At 28.0% G+C, this 20621-nt stretch overlaps 8 protein-coding genes and 1 non-coding gene across 9 annotated transcripts; 4 read left to right on the top strand and 5 right to left on the bottom strand.

Annotated features, from left to right (window-relative positions):
- Positions 1 to 408: 408 nt before the first annotated feature.
- On the bottom strand, positions 409 to 1872 carry GIP1 (protein phosphatase regulator GIP1; the record flags this gene model as incomplete). The annotated part of the gene is made up of 1 exon (XM_064857425.1): positions 409 to 1872. One exon carries the CDS (start codon positions 1870 to 1872, stop codon positions 409 to 411), a length of 1464 nt encoding a protein of 487 aa, XP_064715731.1.
- Positions 1873 to 2205: 333 nt separating this feature from the next.
- FMP23 (Fmp23p) lies at positions 2206 to 2742 on the top strand (the record flags this gene model as incomplete). Its single annotated transcript, XM_064857424.1, has 1 exon — positions 2206 to 2742. The coding sequence occupies one exon, from the start codon at positions 2206 to 2208 to the stop codon at positions 2740 to 2742; it is 537 nt and encodes a 178-aa protein (XP_064715730.1).
- Positions 2743 to 3014: 272 nt separating this feature from the next.
- On the bottom strand, positions 3015 to 4730 carry PWA37_000760 (uncharacterized protein; the record flags this gene model as incomplete). The annotated part of the gene is made up of 1 exon (XM_064857423.1): positions 3015 to 4730. The coding sequence occupies one exon, from the start codon at positions 4728 to 4730 to the stop codon at positions 3015 to 3017; it is 1716 nt and encodes a 571-aa protein (XP_064715729.1).
- Positions 4731 to 5536: 806 nt separating this feature from the next.
- PWA37_000759 (uncharacterized protein) lies at positions 5537 to 7309 on the bottom strand (the record flags this gene model as incomplete). Its single annotated transcript, XM_064857422.1, has 1 exon — positions 5537 to 7309. The coding sequence occupies one exon, from the start codon at positions 7307 to 7309 to the stop codon at positions 5537 to 5539; it is 1773 nt and encodes a 590-aa protein (XP_064715728.1).
- Positions 7310 to 8249: 940 nt separating this feature from the next.
- Positions 8250 to 9350, bottom strand: PWA37_000758 (regucalcin; the record flags this gene model as incomplete). The annotated part of the gene is made up of 1 exon (XM_064857421.1): positions 8250 to 9350. One exon carries the CDS (start codon positions 9348 to 9350, stop codon positions 8250 to 8252), a length of 1101 nt encoding a protein of 366 aa, XP_064715727.1.
- A 779-nt stretch (positions 9351 to 10129) lies between these two features.
- Positions 10130 to 11137, top strand: MUM2 (Mum2p; the record flags this gene model as incomplete). Its single annotated transcript, XM_064857420.1, has 1 exon — positions 10130 to 11137. One exon carries the CDS (start codon positions 10130 to 10132, stop codon positions 11135 to 11137), a length of 1008 nt encoding a protein of 335 aa, XP_064715726.1.
- Positions 11138 to 12671: 1534 nt separating this feature from the next.
- On the bottom strand, positions 12672 to 12743 carry PWA37_000756. The gene has a single exon. It is a non-coding gene; the product is annotated as a tRNA-Gln (tRNA).
- A 4497-nt stretch (positions 12744 to 17240) lies between these two features.
- Positions 17241 to 19016, top strand: TCM62 (Tcm62p; the record flags this gene model as incomplete). Its single annotated transcript, XM_064857419.1, has 1 exon — positions 17241 to 19016. One exon carries the CDS (start codon positions 17241 to 17243, stop codon positions 19014 to 19016), a length of 1776 nt encoding a protein of 591 aa, XP_064715725.1.
- Positions 19017 to 19320: 304 nt separating this feature from the next.
- CST26 (putative acyltransferase) lies at positions 19321 to 20520 on the top strand (the record flags this gene model as incomplete). The annotated part of the gene is made up of 1 exon (XM_064857418.1): positions 19321 to 20520. One exon carries the CDS (start codon positions 19321 to 19323, stop codon positions 20518 to 20520), a length of 1200 nt encoding a protein of 399 aa, XP_064715724.1.
- Between the last annotated feature and the right edge of the window lie 101 nt (positions 20521 to 20621).

Here is a 20621-nt window from a genome sequence, read left to right as displayed (position 1 = left end):
ATAGAAATAATAATATACAAAGATTGTAAATAAGATAAAAATAATGTATGATGAAATCCTTGGCTTTATATATGTTAACATTCAGCCATTTTCCTCTACGAACAGTAAGATATTTAATAAATAAACTCAACAACTTTTGGTGACCTCTCAACAATTATTACTCAACAATTTATCGTTTAGTGTCTGCTAAAATCTTATTGTTCTATCTATTTTATCATAGAACATTCTATTTCAACACTAACAAATAATTTTAAAATTATTTGTTAGTTTATCTAGTCCGTTGAATCAGATTGCTGTTAGCTTATTGTAAAATCTATACTCTTTCAACTAAATAAAAAATAAAATCTCTATTAAACATAGAAAGTGTTCATATATAACTATCTATTTCTTATAGACTAAGTCTGTATACTATGTTGAACCCTTGTCTAATTCCGTTACCCCAAGAAGTCTTCTTTTCTTTTCAATTGTTTTACTAATGTTATTTATGGATAATTCTATTGTAGCAACAGCATTATGGTGTGTTTTATAGTTATCCTTTATAAGATTTTGTGTTTCCTCTCTATAATATCGGGTCAACTGCCTATTTCTAACCATTTCACTTTGAGTAGAATCAAATGGTCTTTTTTCTTCATTATCAATTATATCTTGCAAAAATTTATCCATGTCAATCCTATCACACCCCTCTGCATTTTTTAATTCGATGTTTTGTCTTTTGTTTATTGTGTTCTTTAAAATGGGTTTCAAATTCAAAGATTGATTATTATAAAAGTGTGTGGGTTTTGTAAAGTTTCCATAAATAAATAAACTAGACTTTTCCTCAAATTTTATTTTAGAAGGGTTTTCTATAGTGAAATTGGATATATAAACGGGTGATGAAGGTGTTGATGAAGTAGATATGTTATCTGATTGATAATTGGGTATATTTGAATAGAAGTCCACATTTTGATAAGATAAGGCCGGATTCCTTTGAGAATTAACATCAAAAGACCCATTCAATAAATTACCTACAATTTTTGGAACTGTCAACTGTTTTCTTTTCTCCTTAAAAGTTGGAATGAAATAATGCTTACTTGGAAGTAAAGACGATGTAGAAGACGATGCGGATCTTGAAAAAGAACTTGTAGTTGAACGGAATTGAATAGGATGAAACAATCGATGATGGGTGTTATTGTTTTTTGTTGAAAACTTTTGATCAGATGGTAAAAATTGTTTTGAAGATTGATTGTCTTTATAGAAATTTTTAAACTTTTTCTTGTTGATAATAATTTTTTCTGTTGAGGAGGACAAAGGTGGCACTAAAATCTTCTCTTCGTCCTCCTCATTATCATTATCATAATTATTTTTGACGCCTACTTTAAATTTTTTAACTGATAGTAGTTTTTGATTTGGTTGTTCCATTGAAAAACTTTCTTTGTTGAAGAGTTGATAATCATTTTTTATTCCTTTATTATTTTCATTCATAGATATGTCAAATAAGAGACTTAGTTGCTCTGTCTTAAAATAATTATAACAAGACAATGAATCCCAATCATTATCCAAATTATCACTTTTGTCTGAAATCGTACAATTAGTTTCTAATGTTTTGAACAAATTCCAATTATTTCTATTTTTTTTGTTCTTTTGAATTCTTTGAAAGGATTGTTTGAAACAATTCTTCAATCGTGATCTTTTTGAGACTTTAAAAGAAGTTTGCTGTGAAGGATGATTCTGTACTGTAATACATCTTTGTAAATTTAGAATTTCCTCTTGCGTCAGTCCATTATACAAAGTTAGTGAAAGATTAAAAAATTTAGAATAGTCTGATGTTGTATCTAGGGAGATAACTAAAGATTCTTCCGTGAAATTATACCGTTGTAACTCACCACAGTTCATATTATTATTATTATTTTCTTTTCTGAACCTTATATATATAAAATGTATTTGTATTACCTTATAATAAGAGAAGGGATGTTTCTTTATACAAAGAAAATTATTTTGTGACACTAAAACCAAGTGAATGATTCTCAAAAGTTTTTTTTTAGGATGCCCTCATAAAAAAGAAAATGACAAATGAAAACCACTAAAAAAAAAGAGAAAACCCTAATAGAAATAAATAAACTGAAATATAGAGGTATAAATGATATCTTCATCTTGGAGGTAATATCGAATTCCAGCTAACAAACAACTAACATAAGGGACACTCTCACGACACAAACACAAAAGAACATGCATTTGACATCAATTGCATCGCATCAGTTACTAATTACAAATTTGCGTAATTACTCTAGACCTGTATCTAAAAGAGTAATTATCCCTCCAGCATCACATGTTAAACAGCATTCTATAGGTATTCAAACACCAAGACATGATTATAAACAATTACCTGAAGATTCAAATTATATCGAGAAGTTTTATAATGAACTAGGACAATTCAAAAAGCAATATTTAAAACAAATACTTAATAAATCATATAGTTCTTTTGAAAATGATCCAGATGAGTTGATATTCCAATTGGAAAAATATATTGAGTTGTCTATCATTCCCAAGTATACTTTATCATCTAAATCATCTTTCCACATCCAAAAAATTAACCTTTATTGTAACAGTCTAAGTGATAAAATAGTTGTTGAAAGATATTTGGAATTCATTAATGCGATTAGGTTAACATTAAGATTGAATGGAGGACATTCTTTTATTTTTGATACACTTTTAGAAGCAAAACGTGTATTCGACCAGATGGAAAAGAATAAGCATTCAATATAACTAACAATATTATTTTATTTTAATATGTATGTTACCATATAACCACTCTTTATTATATATTCTTTTTCTTCTAAATTCCATACTCCTTTCTAAAAACAAAAAAAGGACAAACTTTTATATATTGATTAATCATATAATACTATTCAAGAAATGAACAAGTAATTTCAGGTACTTCAGGTATATTTTTGTGTTATATTTATGCCAATGTTATATCAATGCCCATATGTATATAATATATAAAAAATGATTCTGCTGACATTGGATACTTAAATTTAACTGTCTAATTTTCTGAGAATTTCTTTGCATACCTCTTTTATAGTCAACTGTTTATGATTTAATATTGTTCTTAGCTTTATATTAAAAAAATGCTCTAATTCTTTAGGGTACCATTTTGAATTTAATTCATTTGATAAGTGGTGCCAGTCAATCTCATCCATCTCAGTCCATCTATTTTCTATTATCGATATAAGTCGATGTATATCATCATTAGATATTCTATCACTAATTCTCTTTAACATTCTACGTTTCAACAATTTTTTCCATTTATATTGACATTGAATCCTTGATCTTGTATATCCCATGTACTTACTGACTTGATTCCAATTTATTGCACATTTGAATAACTGTTCATTATGAATCAAGGTATCGATATTGAGATGCATATCCTGATTTTTTTCTTCTATTCCTATGTATTTCTTTAATAAATCCACAATTATTCTAAATAACTGTTCTTCTTCCTTTATTGTCCATTGATTCTTTTTCTGATTTCCTTGACATATCCCATAGTCACGCCACCTATTCCTACAATCTTCAGGGGTCCTATTCAATATATACCCAATACGATTCCACTTCCCTAACAGACCTTTAACTGTACACATTTCGTATAACAACCTATCCTCTTCATTAGTCCATTTACTTTTCTTGCAACAATTTTTTATTAAACCATATACACGCTTTTTAAGAGATAAATGTAAATGACTGGAAAAAATTTCATAGAGGAAACTCCAAAAATGATCTATTATTTTAGCGTCTATTTTATTTTTAGTATTATTATTACTAATACTTTCTAAAATTAATATATCCTCCTCATTTGCATATTCACTTAAAATAATATATCTAAGATCATAATAAGACAGTTCATATATTTCTTGATATCCCTGGATAAAACTTTTCATTATCTTCTCTTCTTCCAATATAATATTTTTACGAATCCCACTACTATTTTTTAATTGTGATACTTGTAGAATACACTTCTCTACTAACTTCCTTATTTCTTTACTTTTAGAGATTTTAGATTGATCACTATTAAAACAGTTGCCATCCTCACCTTCTTTTGTTTTAGGCAAAATATTTTGGTAATGTTTACCCATTAAAAGACTACTGCAAGGTTGATAAAATTCATTTTCTACATCAAAAGTGGGCAAGAGCATATCTTTATTTAATATGGGTTCATAGGAGGTACCATTTATTAAATTGGATCCTTTATTCTCAATAGAAAAGCCCTTAATGATGCAATTACTTTCTTTTTCCAGTTGTCTAGAGTCTTCCTCAATTATCTCACCCCCCATATCATTTTGTAATCTTATTCTTTTTAATGAACTTAGCTTATCAATTTTATCTAAATTTCTTTTGTTTCTAGGGTTAACATATAATAATTCACATGTCTTATCATTCCTCAAATTAGATTCTGACGACAAGGAATCATGATTTGTTGTTTGAAAATCATATATCCCATCACTACTACCGACAGTATCGTTGTGATTGATAATGTTAATATTATAATTATCGTCTGGGATGTTACCAATATAATCCAGTTCTATCCCTCTGACATACTTAAACACAGCTTCCTCTATTGTAACATTAAATCCATTATTGCTTCTATTTTCATCATCTGTACCTCCATTATAATTATTTTCACCAGTATTGATAACTTCTGTTGAGTAGTAATCTTTTAATGAACTTGGACTATCAAGATCATCATTGTTCATAATCTGGTTAGCTTTCCTTTTTGCTTTTCCTGTTTATTTATGGCCTATAATCGTTTTGATTTGGCTATACATTTGTGTATATAGAATTAACATTTTCTCGACAAACTACCAGCGATATCAAAACTAAAGTTTAATAAGATAGGTAACTACAAATGTTTGTTGCTACCTGTTTTCACTCTCTTCTCTTTACATTTTAACATTACTGAAAGAAAAAAAAATATTTTTACACATCAAAGCCAACATACAAAATGAGGGCTTATATTCAAAAAAAGAAAATCCACATTCACGTCAAAAATCACTTGGGGTTTCAAAGTTTTTGTAACGAATACTTTTCCCCCTCCCAGTAATTAAATTAATAACATAGTCAAGTGTCACCATTATTTAGTGATCTAAACTATCCAAGCTCCTATTAATAACCTCAACTCTCCTTGTTATTTTGTTATTAAATTTCAGTAATCTTTTTTTTTAATCGTCAATATATTGAATAATACTATTTTTATTCTCCTTTTTTTGCCTCTCAATCCTCTCTGCAACATCTCTACTTGATGTTTAGAATCTTTTAGAAAAGATATAATATTATGAATGAAACCAGAATATATTGACATATTGAGTCATATTATTTTTTTATTCACTTTTGGAATTTAACATAACAAGAGGGGAAAAAAATATACAAAGTATTCATCTACAATTATTACACACTATTGTTATTTTATTTCATTTAACATCATGTCACCAAGTATACATATATGTATACATATATACATATACATATATACATATATAAATAATTGAATTCTGAAAATTAATCATTCTATAAATTGAGAACTAGTAAAAAAGACATCTTTCTTTTTACTCCTATTTCTCTCATGATTACTTCTACTTCCAGAATTTATACCATTCTCATTTTTATGCAAAGACGACAATTGAAAAGTTGACATTGTCTTTATGTTGTTAAATTCCCCTGAATCGATCGAAATTGATGAAGTTGAATGAGACATTGTAGAATGAGGAGATATTACAACACTGGGAGACGTTGAATGATTATCCTCTTGCATACTATTAAAAGAATCAAAATTTGGTCTCTCTGAAACCAAATTGACGCTTTCATTACTGCTATTATCTTCTTGTTGTTCATCAAAATGGATGACTTTATCATTTGAACCCCTGATTATATCTCCTGTTATAAAATTTCTTCTCTTTGACATATGCAAAGGTGATTTTTTCCGTGACAAAGATCTATGTGGTTGAACATTTAAGAACAATTCTGATTCTGATTCCCTTTCATATTTTCTATCTTCCCTCTCATTTTTTGTATCATTTTCCAGGATAAATCTGCTTCTTTCCGTTGACGGTGTATATTGTAAATAGGCTTCAATATTTTTAGTATAAACTGAGTTATAATCATATCCATATTTATAACTATAATTATTTACAGTCTTGAAATTATGCGAAACTGCATTGTTTTGTTTATCTCTTTGTGGTGATTCCTCATCATTTTCAGAATAAACATTTAAACATGTATTGGATAAATACCTGATTGTCAAAAATGAAGTACCAGGGGACACCGAATTAGAAATTGGTATACACTGTTGTACTATGTCATTAAACTTTATATGTCTTTTTTTACAGTTATCTGAAGATTTATTGATATTACAGGATGAATTTTTTAAAATTGAAGTAGTTTTTGGCATTTGTTGTAAAAAGGAGAGTGAATTTATCATTGATTTTGATCGAGAGGAACTTATTGATTCAGAGGAGTCTGAAGAACAGCATTCAGACATAGATGCAGTGGTTACAGTTCCTGTTGATAACACTAGCTTTAATTGTTTCAATTTCCATAAAGAATTTTTTAAGATAATTCTATCAATTTTTTCCTTTTTCAAGATTGGTTTAAGGTTCTGACTTAATAAATGAATACCTATTCTTGATTTATCTATAGGATTATGTGTAGATGATTCGAAACTATTCTTATAAAGAATTAATGGACCATAAAGCCAACATAATTCATTATCCTTAATCCAATTATACTCCAAATCTGTTAAATTTTGTACATTCTCCAAACTATCATTTTTTATCCTTGAATGAAATTTGAAATATAGTCTCCATATAATATTTTCTAATCTTACAATAGTTTGTAAATTTTTCAAATTTTCAGTAAACCAAACGAATTCTGAATTCAGAAATTGTTTCCATTTCAATAGAAATTTCCATGTCATTAGAAGATCCCATATTTCCCAATTAAACGACAAGTAATCAATATATTTATCAGGCTTTTGCAAAAAAAGATTGTTATCATCTTTAACAGACAGAAAGTCTCTTGGAATGATAGGTATAGATACAACATAGATACTATCATTTTTGTTTTGATAAGAAAACCTGTCATTATAAGAGAATCTTCTTTGGCCCTGTGGTCTTTGATCCTTTTTAAAGCCGATATTATATAAACTATTTGATTTAGTTCTTCTTAAGGCAAAAGATAGTTTTTCAAATTGAATTTCATCTTTGGCATCAATAGCTTTGGAAACTTTTGGAAACTCTGCAAACTGTTGTTCAAAGTCGCTTTTTCTTAGAGTACTCATTTTTCTTTGTTGTTTCTCTTCCTTTACTATCTTTTATTAGTTTTCAGATTCTTTTTTCCTCTATAATGGAAGGAAAACTATTTATATTACTTTAGTGCTCTAAACGATTTTCTTATACTCTTATCATTAATATAAAAAAAAAAATACCAATAAAGGTTGACTTAAATCAAGGAAAAAAGATGATAGTAATAACGACAATAAAAACAACAACAATAATAATAAACTAGAAAACAAGGGTTAAAAAAAACACATCAAAAGTATTTTCACTAACCTTATATATATATAGATATAGGCAAATATATGTAAATATATGTAAATATAAATATTTGTATAATACCAAATAATAATGTACCACACAGATATACTTGGACACATATATATATATATATAAATATATGTATGTATGTATATATATGTATGAATATACTTGCATGAATATAAATATACAGTATGTGTTTCATAATGGAAAACGTTGTTAGTTATTGTCTGTTTTTATCTATAATAGTTTATTGTTAGCAAATGTACTGCAAAAAATAATATAAAATGGAAATGGAACAATAGAAAATATAAATTAGCGCCGTTTATTTCCACGGCGCTAACCATCATTATTATTTTACTTTTTTTTGCTTTTTATATACCCGGCGGTCTACAATGCCTGCTATTGTTGTCGCTATTATTCTATTTATGTGAGCGTATTTTTTGAAATAAAATCTATTGTTTTCTCCCAACCATTGACAATAACACATGCCACGCAACACAATACCACAAATGTTAGTCACCCAACGAAGAAATTTAGTCAATACAGCGAAATTTATTGGAAACATATACTCTATAACACAAATACACACACACAAGTATATATATGCATTTACTTTTAATTTACTCAAAATCACACTTCTTTTTATAGAAAGTATACCCCACTCTCGCATAACAGTTTAAATTAAAATTTGAGTGATCTTTTTGAAGACCTTTTTGGAAACATATTTTGAGTCACATTTTCAATTCTATAAACACAACCTCCATTTACATCCTTATTATCATGATTATTATTACTCAACTGTTCATCATCAGTAATATACTGGTTTGCACAAGTAACTAATAAATCACCTCCAACAAGACAACAACACGAGATTCTTGGTGTATTCAAAGGTAACAGATATCTTTTGGCCAATTTGCCTGTTTGAATATCATAAACCTGGATTTGACTGGTCGACCAAACACTTACGTATAATAGTCCATTAATTAAATCTATATCACTTCCGTCAGGTTCTGGTGATTCAAAATCTACGTTATATTTATGGATATCAAACAATGCACGTTTCCTATGTGGCAAAACTAATCTATTTTCGATCGTGTTATACTCATATTCCCAAATTGTAAAATTTAAGGAGTCAGTGATATACATCTTACTATTATCTTGGTTCCAATGGAATGCATTAGGAATTTTCATCCCATTCACCATCATCGTGATCTCTTGATTGTTCAAGTCGACTCTTAACACACAACCTTTATCACTCTTCGACGCATCATACATGAAATCTTCCATTAACCCAACAATAATGTATTTGCCATCTGGCGTAACGTTACCATCATTGGATCTTAGTTTGTGACCATACAGTTTCAGTTCCGGACACGAGGAGTACAAGATTATATAACCCCATTGATCTGACTTATAGTTGTACTGTGCTATCCCAAATTTAGATCCAAAATATATTAAATGAGAGTCCAGTCCATCTTCATTGTCATTAGGAAAGATAACACCGATGGATTCTTTATATTCAGAATGTTCCTTTGGGTAAGAGATATTGAACAATCTCTCATTATAGTTCTCTTGAGATATTGTGACAACACCATAATTTGACTGCATCGAAGATGGTGATCCATTTTGAAAGTTTTGGATCCTATGAATTTGTGCTTTATAGATATCTATCCAGTATAGAGTGTCTGTTTTCCCACAGTAGGTTATCCCCTCACTTAATCTGGGATCCTTTGACTGGAAAAAAGGCTTTAAATTTCTGGTACAGTCCACAATTTCAACCATGTACTATTTTTTTTTAAAAATCAAATTAATGCAATTGAATATTCTCCTTTGTTTCGAATGTTAAAAAATAACAAAAAAGTGAATTAGATGCAAACAAATCTTTTTTATACCCACCACCGATAACATACAGGGTATGTATACACACACACACATATTTATATATATGCATATTTTGCAAGATAGGAATATACCGCAACCAAAGAACACACACCGTGGCGGCCTTTGCTTCTTTGCTCTTTCTTTTCACTCTTTGCTTGTTGAAGATCTGATTGCAATCTCCAAAAATCTGACTGCCTCTCACTGTTGATAACCCTTCCCCCCTCCCTCTTTTCAACCCTATTGTAGTTGGTTAGGGTTCTGTCAATCGGAATCTCACTTCTTTTTTACATTTTTTTTTTCCATTATTTTTTCATTTCCATTACACTAAATAAAAATAAAAAGAAACATTATGTCAGTCCTTACTTTTTTTTTTATTATTATTTTTGATCTAAGTATTTGGTTGTACTCAATAATGTTGCATACATACACATAAACATATATACAAACATAAACATAAACATATATATCCACATATTCAACATTGTTGAGACAATTAGCTATTTTAAAACACTCGAATTATCCTTCAAATTTCCCACTTTTATTCACATTATCTATTAAAAAAAAGTATACAATTCTAAGTGATTCAAAGAAAATACGTAAAAAATAAGTCTTTGTTTTTATTTTATTTTATTTTACTTTACTTTACTGCATTCTATTATCCTTTTTTTTTTGTTTAAAGAATGAATTATGGTAACTACACGTATGATGATTCAAAGAGAACTTTAGATTCTGCATTTAGTAATTTGTCATTCCATAAAAATGAGAAGAACAACAACAACAATACCAATGACAATAATACAGGAATAATAAATAACGAAAATATAGCATTAAGTAATCATTCTTCTCATATTAACATTAATAATGATGTAGTTAAAACTAGCCATAATAAAAATAACAACAGGTCTATTAACACTGATGATAAAATTAAAATAATATCTGTACCATCAAACACATTTTCGTATTTAAACACCACTTCTACTACGGATACTGCTATTACAACGACTACTAATGATAATAGGAATAATAGTAATAGTGGTAATGATGCTAACAATCCATATAGTCCTTCTATCACACACAATAATAAGGATAGAAACGCTATCGAGAATGATACAGTAAATTCTTTGAAAATAGATTTACAAATAAAAGAAAGTCAAATACAAGCATTGAAAAATGAAATTCAACTCTATAAAAAATTGATTAATGATGATTTAAAATCCTATCAGGGAACGAATAAACTCAACAATAATAATAATCTCAATGGTTATTCTAATAACTCTCTTCTGGATTCTATTGAAGAAGATGAAAATGACGAAGATACTTTAAATAAAATAATAATACCTGAAAGTGTAGAAACTATCTTATACACTCTTTCTACAAAACTGAAAGAGACACAAGAAAAATTGAAAATTACAGAAGATCACCTAGAAAGTGTTCTATGTGCTATTGCATTAAACCCAAGTAATTCAATAACTAAGGATGGTAGGTATGATATCGAAACAATCGCCCATAAAATGATTGTACGATTAGAGATCTTGACTAAAGAGAATAAAGAAATGGCTAAGATGTTGTCATATGGCAAATCTAAAGAAATTAGTATCGAATTAAATTTGGCTAGAAGAGAAAACGCTGAACTAAAGGAAAAAATAAAAGTATTGGAAGATAAAATCAGTTCATTATCACATAAATAATAAAAAATATAACAAAACTTATACCATCACACATTGAACAATTTGCTATCATTATTATTATACTACTATATAATACGTGAAATTATATATATAAGAAACACAATAATATCATGAACCCATAAAAATGCATTAATTTGTATCAACATACACACATATACACATATGTATTTTATACATATATATTCGTCAACTTAAACAACACAAACACATGTCCGCTATACATAAACAACATAATATGTTTTTGATTGTGTCACAGCAGCAAGCAATACAACCACAACAATTACAACAACCATCGTCCTTCGGCGGTGGTGGTGCTTGTTGAACATATACTATTTGTGTTGGAGGTGGACCATATATAGGAGCAGCTGGTTGTGTATAATAACGTTGACCCATATTTTATATACGTTGTTAATTATTGATGAAATATGTATTTGTTTATTGATTTAGTTGTTTGATTCTGTTCTCATTTATTACCTTAATTTTACAGCAAATCTTAAAACATATTTAGATTAAACAATCATCACTTATATATATATATATTACAAATAAATAAACTTACAGCATCGCTTACATTACTTCTTCACTTTTATATCTATTTCCTCTCCACTTCTCGTTCTCAATTAAATCATAAAAAGGTTAAATTCACCATAAAAGACTGGTGTAATACGTCTAAGTTTCAGCCTCTTATAAAAACAACTATTGAAATTTGCAAAGCCACCTTATTATTACAAAACGTATCATTTTTTTCTCTTGTTTTCCTATTTTTCTTTCTTTTCTTTTCTTTTTCCTTTTTCCTTTTTCGCTTGATATTTTTTGTCACATACCTGTCAATCAATCAATCTATTTATATATATTACCATATAGGACCCTTAACTATATGCAGCCTCTATAGTTCTTTGGACCCCACATACATCAATATACTAGGATAATAACTCGCATTTCCATTACAAATTTTTGTATGCAATATATTTCTACAGTGTAGGACTCTGGCAGCAATATGTCATAATAGTAATATTTTCTTTGAGTTCACACAGTCAAGATTTATGAAAATAAGATTTAAAAATTAGGTTAATGGTTCCTTTTTTCTTGACAATTTAGATATATTAAATCTAGTTGTGCTAAATAAAACAAACATTATCTAACAGTTTTCAATTTTTTAGATATGAATTATCTTGTTCCAGTAATAACAATTAGAAAAGCCTTTCTCTAAACAAAATTATTAATAGAACTAACAACTTAAAATACTTTTTATAGCTATTGATTAGACCATTACATCACAATCCTTTTTAGGGTAATAATTTTGAGTCAAAAATAGTTTATTCATGTTTTTCTTTGCTTTGATTTTTCATATTGAAGAAACTTTTGTGGTTTAAAATTTTTTTAAAAAAAATATCATAAAGTTTCATTGAGAGCAGTTTAAAAAAAAAGAAGACAAAGGAAAGAAAAGGTTTGATCTTCATTTATTTCATACGTTTGTTTAACGTTAACATAAAGTTACTATATGACCAACCTGCAAGTTAAAAACAGTCAAAAAAGGTCCTACCCGGATTCGAACCGGGGTTGTTCGGATCAAAACCGAAAGTGATAACCACTACACTATAGAACCAGAACCGCTGTCTTATGTTGTGGAATAGAATAGTTATAACCATCAAGATTACATAAGATCCTGAATGAATCTAGAACCAATTAGTGTATTAATAAGCCATACATGTGCTACAACATTAGATGCTGCATAATAAAAAGATTGGATTACATAAGATCTTGGCAAATCTAGAATTTACCTATTGTTTTATTAAGTCCCACGTGTATTACTAATCACCATGATTAGAGAATTGGGATGCAGTTCTAATCCAGTAGTGCACCTAAATTAATATAATAAATTTTAGGGTTTGAATCAGTCAAGTCATTAATGTAGTAATCTGAATAATCGATCGAGCTCCAGAAAACATATAAAAGGACAACGTTTTCTGGAGATAAAAGATCATCTTCCATAACCGTTTCTTGTAAATAATTTATATATTATGTATAAACAAAATAGAACAAGCAACCAACCAACGAACATCGAATGCAGAATACAATAAGCAAATAGTATAATTATATAAGCTCGATATAGCTGTTAATATATAAGACCGTATTAATAATTGCATTACCGATTGTATTAATTATTGTCTCGATTATTAATAGATTATCTGTTTGATATTTCTAGCGCTTCCCCGAATAATACAAAACTCTGACCACATCATATTACAACATCTTATACAGTGAAATAATCTAATTATGAATAAGAGATTTATTGTGACACTAGAAGTTTCACGTGACTAACGGTAATCAATACCGTATGCTATGATAAATAGTCATTATTATTTATCATAGGAAAATATAACTGGAGTCACAATAAAACAATCGAATCATATAGATAAAAAGGAAAAGAAACAAGAAGAACATAAGATAATATAACAGGGGTAAAATTATTATGTTAATATATATGGTTACATACATCAAGAAATAAGATATCATTATATATATTACCTTTTTATATCAAATATTTCAAATATTATATTAGATAGTATTTTTATAATTAAGGTGAATACCTTTCCCAAATTGAGCGTTTTTTCCTACTCTATTCCACAGCACGAACTTGTATTAAAATAAGCTATTAAAAGTTTTGATATCAAGAGTTAATACAAGATCTTGATTATACATTGTATACATTGATAACAATAGTTGACTCAACAGATAAAACAATTATAAGATTGTTTTATTAGTAATGGTGATATAAAACAGTTTATTGTATTCTTATTGTAATGTATAATTATGTGAATATTCAAATGATTTTTGTACAGGAAAAAAAAAAAAATTGAAATTAAACATAATTTTTTATTATGCGGCCAAATATTTCTTTTCAAGGTCTGAGTTTGTGTAGAATTTAGCTAGTTGAGAGAAAATAAAATGATAGGTAAACTATGTTGGTCGTGATTAAATAAGATATAATTTTCTATCAGGTAAATATCAAATGGAATTTTAGGTTGTTAGGATATATGATGATACTAGACACAAATAAATTATAGCAACCAATTTATTTTTATCTTTATTTTTATTATATAAATAAATACAATTTTCATACAATACTTTATTATATATATTTTCTTGTCTCCTTTTTATGTTTTTTCCCTCTAGAAATACTATCATACTTATAATCTCTTGAATGATTTTTTTTTTTAGATTTAATGATTCGATATGGAAGAAATAATATCTGTAATATTTAGATACATGGTCTAGAAATTTAGAAAAAAAATAATATTTTCAAGAATAGGAGTTTTTAAGAAGAGAAAAGAGGGGAAAATAAGAGAAATATATACCTATTTGTATATTGTTCCATATATATATATATATACTGCATTTTTGATATTAAAAAGGAGATACCGATTAGTGGCCCCTTTTCTTTTTCTTTTCTTTTTTTTTTTTTTTTTGAAAATTCAAAAAATACCTGGGTGAAGATTAAAATGTTGTCTTTTTATGACAGTATATTCGTATAAAAATGTCCCAAGAAAAAGAATTTTTTTAAATTACACAAAAACTTCAAACTATTAGTATTATTCTTCAACAATGGATATAATATGTAAAAGATCTTGTCAGTTTGGCTATTGTGTATTAAGAAAAAAAAATCCTTTAAAATTCTAATTTTCCTATGATATAAATTTTCAAAAAAAGGCTCATAATTGATCAATGTAAAAATATATATATAACTATATATACACCATTTAGGAAAACGCATTTAAGATGTTGCTAAAAATAGAGATTATTGTTAATTGATAATTTTATTAAAATATTTAATGAAAAGTGCTTTCTTTGTTAAGAATGTGTAGACAATTTTGAGCTTTTTTACAGAATTTAATCTACTAATTCTATGATAATTTTTAAGATACCTCTGAAATCTAATAGTTTTATATTTATATGATGATATTTAGTATTTAAATTAAGATATATTAATTAATAACAACACTTCTGTAGAATCTTATCTATCCTACACACCTATAATAAAATGTCAAAAAGAAGAAGAAGATATTATACTCTACTATATTTTTGTACCGTAATATCTCTATATAAAATATTGTTTCTTTTCTTTCCTTTGCTTTTTTTTTGTATTTTATTAAAATCTATCTTTGCTAAAAAAATATTTTTATATACATTTTAAAGATTGAATTATCAAAATAACACAAAAAGAAAATAAATGTATATAAGAGGAACAGATTTTAAATATCTTCAAAATAATTTCTTCTTCTTTTTCTTAACTTTTTTAATATTCTTGTTTCTATTTCATAATTTCTTCTTGTATCCATTTCAATTCCTTTTTTTTTTTGTGAAAAAAAAAAAAACCACAAGTGTCAATTAATATATAGTTGGTACTTGGCAAATAATTTTTTTATTTGAGTGTTTCATTTTGGTTTCAGTCCAGAGTATTTATCTTCATCGTTTTCTTTAGCAAATGAACATTGTTCATATTGCTATTGTTGGCTTTTGCTACATAGCTTCTGTGATCTATTTAACCGGTATTGGTATCAACTGGATTAACAGAAAATGCAGAAGAGATAAGAATTGATTTATAGTTTCTGTTTTAATCTTATATCTTCTTTTTTTTCCTTTTTATGTGTTAGCTGACAGATCTCTTGAGTTGTGATTCATTAAGATTTTTCCTGATAATATCCTGATCAAATATTTGAAGGGAAGATTGTTTGTACTCACTTCTCCTACAATAAAATAACAAAATAACAAAAAAAAAATATAAAAACAAAACAATAAAAAAATTACAAAAATAAAATAACAAATATCTTTACTTTTATATCAAATCAATTTCTCTAACGTTTCGTTACTTCAAAAACAACAACAGTAATAATAATAATATTATTATTATTGTTAATATTAAATCAATCATTATTGATTGTCAACTTTTACTTCAATTATTTCATGTTTATTATATCATATTGTCGTTTGATTCTTTCTCTTTTTAATATTCTTACTCATAAACGTTTACCTCATTCCACACTACTTTAGTGTCATCGTTGCTGTTGTTGCTCCAATACACGATGATCTTTCAAAAGAAATCATAAATCAGAATAGCAGGTGTTGAAAAGTGTTCAGTAAAAATACCATTAACAAGCGTAACCTATACATAGTTATAGTAGAATTACAGATATTGGTAGAATACTGAAAGAACCACTACTTTTCAGCAATTATGTTTTCTGATAAATTGTGTCCTTCTGCATATATTATTCAAGATCAATTATATCTTCCGCAGGGATTTTAGCAGTAGATAATCATCATTCATCATAATCCATTTATTTTTGTCACAGATATTACATATTTATTTTTCCTTACTCTCTATAATATTTTATATATTTGCATACGACATATTTTTATAAATATACACTGTTTCTTTTATTCTATAGTAATCTAGTCTTTTCAGGACAATATTTTCTTTTTAATAATGCATCTTGCCATACATACATACACACATATATATACAGTTTATTTATTAAAATAAAAATCTTGTAGACTTATAACTTATCTAAAGAGGCCAGTATGCTTGTATTTAATTTATGCAATATCACATCTATTACTTTTCACTAGTTTTTCTTTAATATATACAAATGCTGGAAATTCATTAAATGATTAAATACTTAATGTAATTTTTTTTCTTGAGTTGAATAGTATAAAAGCCGGCAATCTTTTAGAGTAATCTTTTATGCTCTTATATTTACTATATGATAAAGAAATATGATAGTTATAAAATATATTTTGGACCAACATACAAGTCTATTTTATTTTGAAATTACGTATAAAAAGGCCTTTCTCTATTTTATTTTTCATTGTTTTTTTTTTTTTTTTTTTTCATTTTCTTTAGGAGAAATTTTCTAAAAACTAAAGTGTTTATCTAATAAGGAAATAAAGAACCCCTAACTAACAGTTTAGAAACATATAACAACCTCGAATAATATTACATCACATAAAAAGACAATAAAAAGGTGTTATAGAAAACGGAGGGCCTTTCACCCTCAAAGAAATAGTTTATAACAGTGGGAAAAACGTTTGATTAATAAAACTTATGAAGAGCCCAATGTGGTCTCGTTTGGGAAAACTACAAGTCAAAAATGGATTTAACCATACCGTTAAACGATCCTTAAAGACAAAATATACCATAGTTAACAAATTAAACCATTCCAAACAGCAAACCGATAAGATCTTGTACCATATCAAAATATTAGACAAATTGTTAAACTCTGACAACTCTAATAACAATATTCTGTATAAGGATAAGTATAAAGGTACACCACAAATAATATCCGGGAAAGATTACACTCGAATGGACTATGTAGTTCAACGTTACTTAAAATCACTTGAGTTGGATGATGCTTTAAATAGGGATCACAAAAGCTTGCTAAATAAAAATAAGTTAGGAATTGTTATTTTACAATTATTAAGAGAGTGTGGTGGTGGTAAATTTCATCCTTTAGTGCCATATTTGGTATCTAATCTTTTGACTACATATAACAGATATCCCTCTAAAGGCACTTTGTATGGTGTAAATTTAGCGTTGAAAACGGTTACTAATGTTTTGTCACAAAATAAAGTTTTGATTCAAGAGCCAACAACTATATGTTCTCTCATTGATTCTTTAACTATTTCTTCCACTTATGCAAGGACTATTAAAAATGTTTTAGAAAGAATAGATTATAAATTATACTCAAATGATATTGTGAGGGTTGTTCCAGGTAAGAAAACCATGGATGAAATCGAATTGACCAAAGGTTGGAGGTTTTTATCCGGTATAATAAATTCTAATGAACCTTACCTTAGGTCTCTAGACTTATCAAAAAAAAAATTGATTTCTATAAAAAAACCAATGCTAGTTTTACTTTGTGATGGATCTCTACATAGTGCAAGGCAGATTCTTCCTTCTATTTCTTATATGAATAAAGTTGGAAAGTCTTTACTAGTATTAGTCTCTGGCGAATGTTGTGGAGAAGCACTAACAGCAATATCCATTAATAACAACAAGAATAAGAGGAGCAATAAACCAATGAGAGTTATAGTTATGAAATATAATCCAAGAGATAATAATAATGTTTCAATTCATGAAAATTATCCTCTTTTGAAGTTTTTAAAATTACCTCACGGAATTAGCAGTATATATTCTTGTGATTATAGTGATATTATACCTAGTACTGTATCAGCAAACCAATACTTTGGGGAAATAGAATCATTTAAGGCTAGTACGGGGGAAGCATTGTTATATAACGAAGCTTTCTCGGATAATGGGAGTACAAATAAATATTTGCATACTACAGTAAAGTTGAGTGTGGGAGGTGCTACAGAATTTGAAATTGATGCTAGACGTAACTTCTTGGAACATCTTATCAATGATATCTTATGTGATGGTTTAACAAGTGGTTTTGTTGGCGGTTATGGTATTTCACTGGTAAAAGCAATACCTGATGTGTTAAAGTTATTAGCATCAAAAGAATGTAAAGAAAATATCGAGGTTGGAGTCGGTGTAGATGCGGTGTTAAAATGCCTTTCAGTGCCTATGAAGAGAGCGTTAAGAAATGAATATGGTATTAATAAGCATCAAGTATTAAGCTTTGTTTCGAGGACTATGGAGGAAAAAGATCCAAACATTGGGTATCTTCCACCCAAGTCGAACACAGAAAATGGAGAAAAATATAGATACAATTTGATTTCAAAGGGAGTCCTTGAACCTTGGAATCAAATTAATAGTGCATTAACAACAACAATCAATTTTTTACAACTTTTTGGTAATTGTGATACTATCATCACCTCTATAATGGAGAAACCTAAGAAAAGACTTCATGATAGCTGATCTCATAGCTACTTCGTACAACTACAGTTATATATATGTGTATAGAAGTAGAAGTAATTCTGTAAATAAAAACGTTCTTTGTCATCTCTGAAGTATTTTTTTTTTTTTATTTCTTTCTGTCTATTTTTTTTTTTTTTTGCATTTTCACATGCTATCAGGAAATTGCGATCTTTATGTCAAGTATAAAAGGCCTCTAATTTTAAGACCCTTTTTGATATGATTACTCTTGCAACCAATGTCAAGTCCATATCGTTCCCAAGTGGATCAATAAAAATATCCTTTACAATAATATTATATTCGTACCATGTCTCTAAAGTTATTTCGAACTGTTAAGCAGACAGCAATTTTATTGATATCTGTGGTAGTCTTTCTTGAGAGTTGTGTGGCACTATGTTTCATCCAGATTATTACAATAATATTATTCAAGAAGAACACTAAATCGTATCAAAAATGTATGGATTTTACGAAGAAGTATTTTTTAATCATGTTAACTGCAATATTGTCGGTAGCTGCACCATCTAAAGTTAGAATAACTACATGCAACAATACCATCGGTAAGAATGTCTTCTTTATGGATCATCAAAAAGGAAGAATTTCATCAACCTTATGTCCTGATTCTGTGGTAATCTGTAACCACCAAATATATACAGATTGGATTTATCTATGGTGGATTGCTTACACATCAGAGTTGGCTGGTAGAGTCCATATCATGCTGAAGAAATCTTTAAAATCTATCCCTCTATTAGGATTTGGTATGACGAATTTTAATTTCTTATTTATGAATAGAAAGTGGGCACATGATCGTGTAAATTTAATTAATACATTAAAAGAGCTGGATGCCAATGCAAGAGGATTGGGTCCACTTAGTAGCAACACTCCAGTAAAAACAGATAATGATGGTGTGGTCAACTGGGATTCTAGGGTTCATCCTGATGTGAGAGAGAAAAAGACAAATTCCAATTGTTGGCCTTATAATTTCTTATTATTTCCAGAAGGTACAAATTTAACATATGATACAAGATGTAAAAGTCTCAAATATGCTAGAAAGGTTAACAAACAACCATTTAAACATCTTTTATTACCTCATGTGACCGGATTAAGATTCACTTTAGAGACGCTAGAACCAAGTTTAGACGCAGTGTATGATGTTACCATCGGCTACTCAGGAGTGCAGAACTCTTCTTATGCTGCATCTCATTACAGTCTGAAACAAATATTTTTAGAAGGTAAATTTCCTCATATTGTGGACATATATATTCGTTCTTATGAATTGAAAAATATACCATTAAGGGATGAAGAAGCATTTGCTGAGTGGTTATATAATGTATGGAAGGAAAAGGATGAATTATTGGAAGAATATTATATCAGCGGTTCTTTTAAACAAGAATCCAATAATACGTCAACAGTAGTTGATAAATTTAACGTTAGTCCGTCAGAATACCTTTTGGTAGGTATGATTCCATGTATTACATTCCTTTTTATTTTAAAACTGTTGGCTGCTTAATAAGAACAAACAATATTTATTTAATGAGCTATATAAGATTAAATATAATATTTGAAATTTTTATCGATAATTAATGTCATATTTGTGTTTGTTACTTAATG

This window comes from Arxiozyma heterogenica (genome assembly GCF_036370985.1).
Source record: "Arxiozyma heterogenica strain weizmannii chromosome Unknown scaffold_13, whole genome shotgun sequence".
Classification (NCBI taxonomy): domain Eukaryota; kingdom Fungi; phylum Ascomycota; class Saccharomycetes; order Saccharomycetales; family Saccharomycetaceae; genus Arxiozyma; species Arxiozyma heterogenica.
The sequence above is the reverse complement of the archived record's forward strand: the minus strand, read 5'-3'. Positions and strand labels throughout refer to the sequence as shown.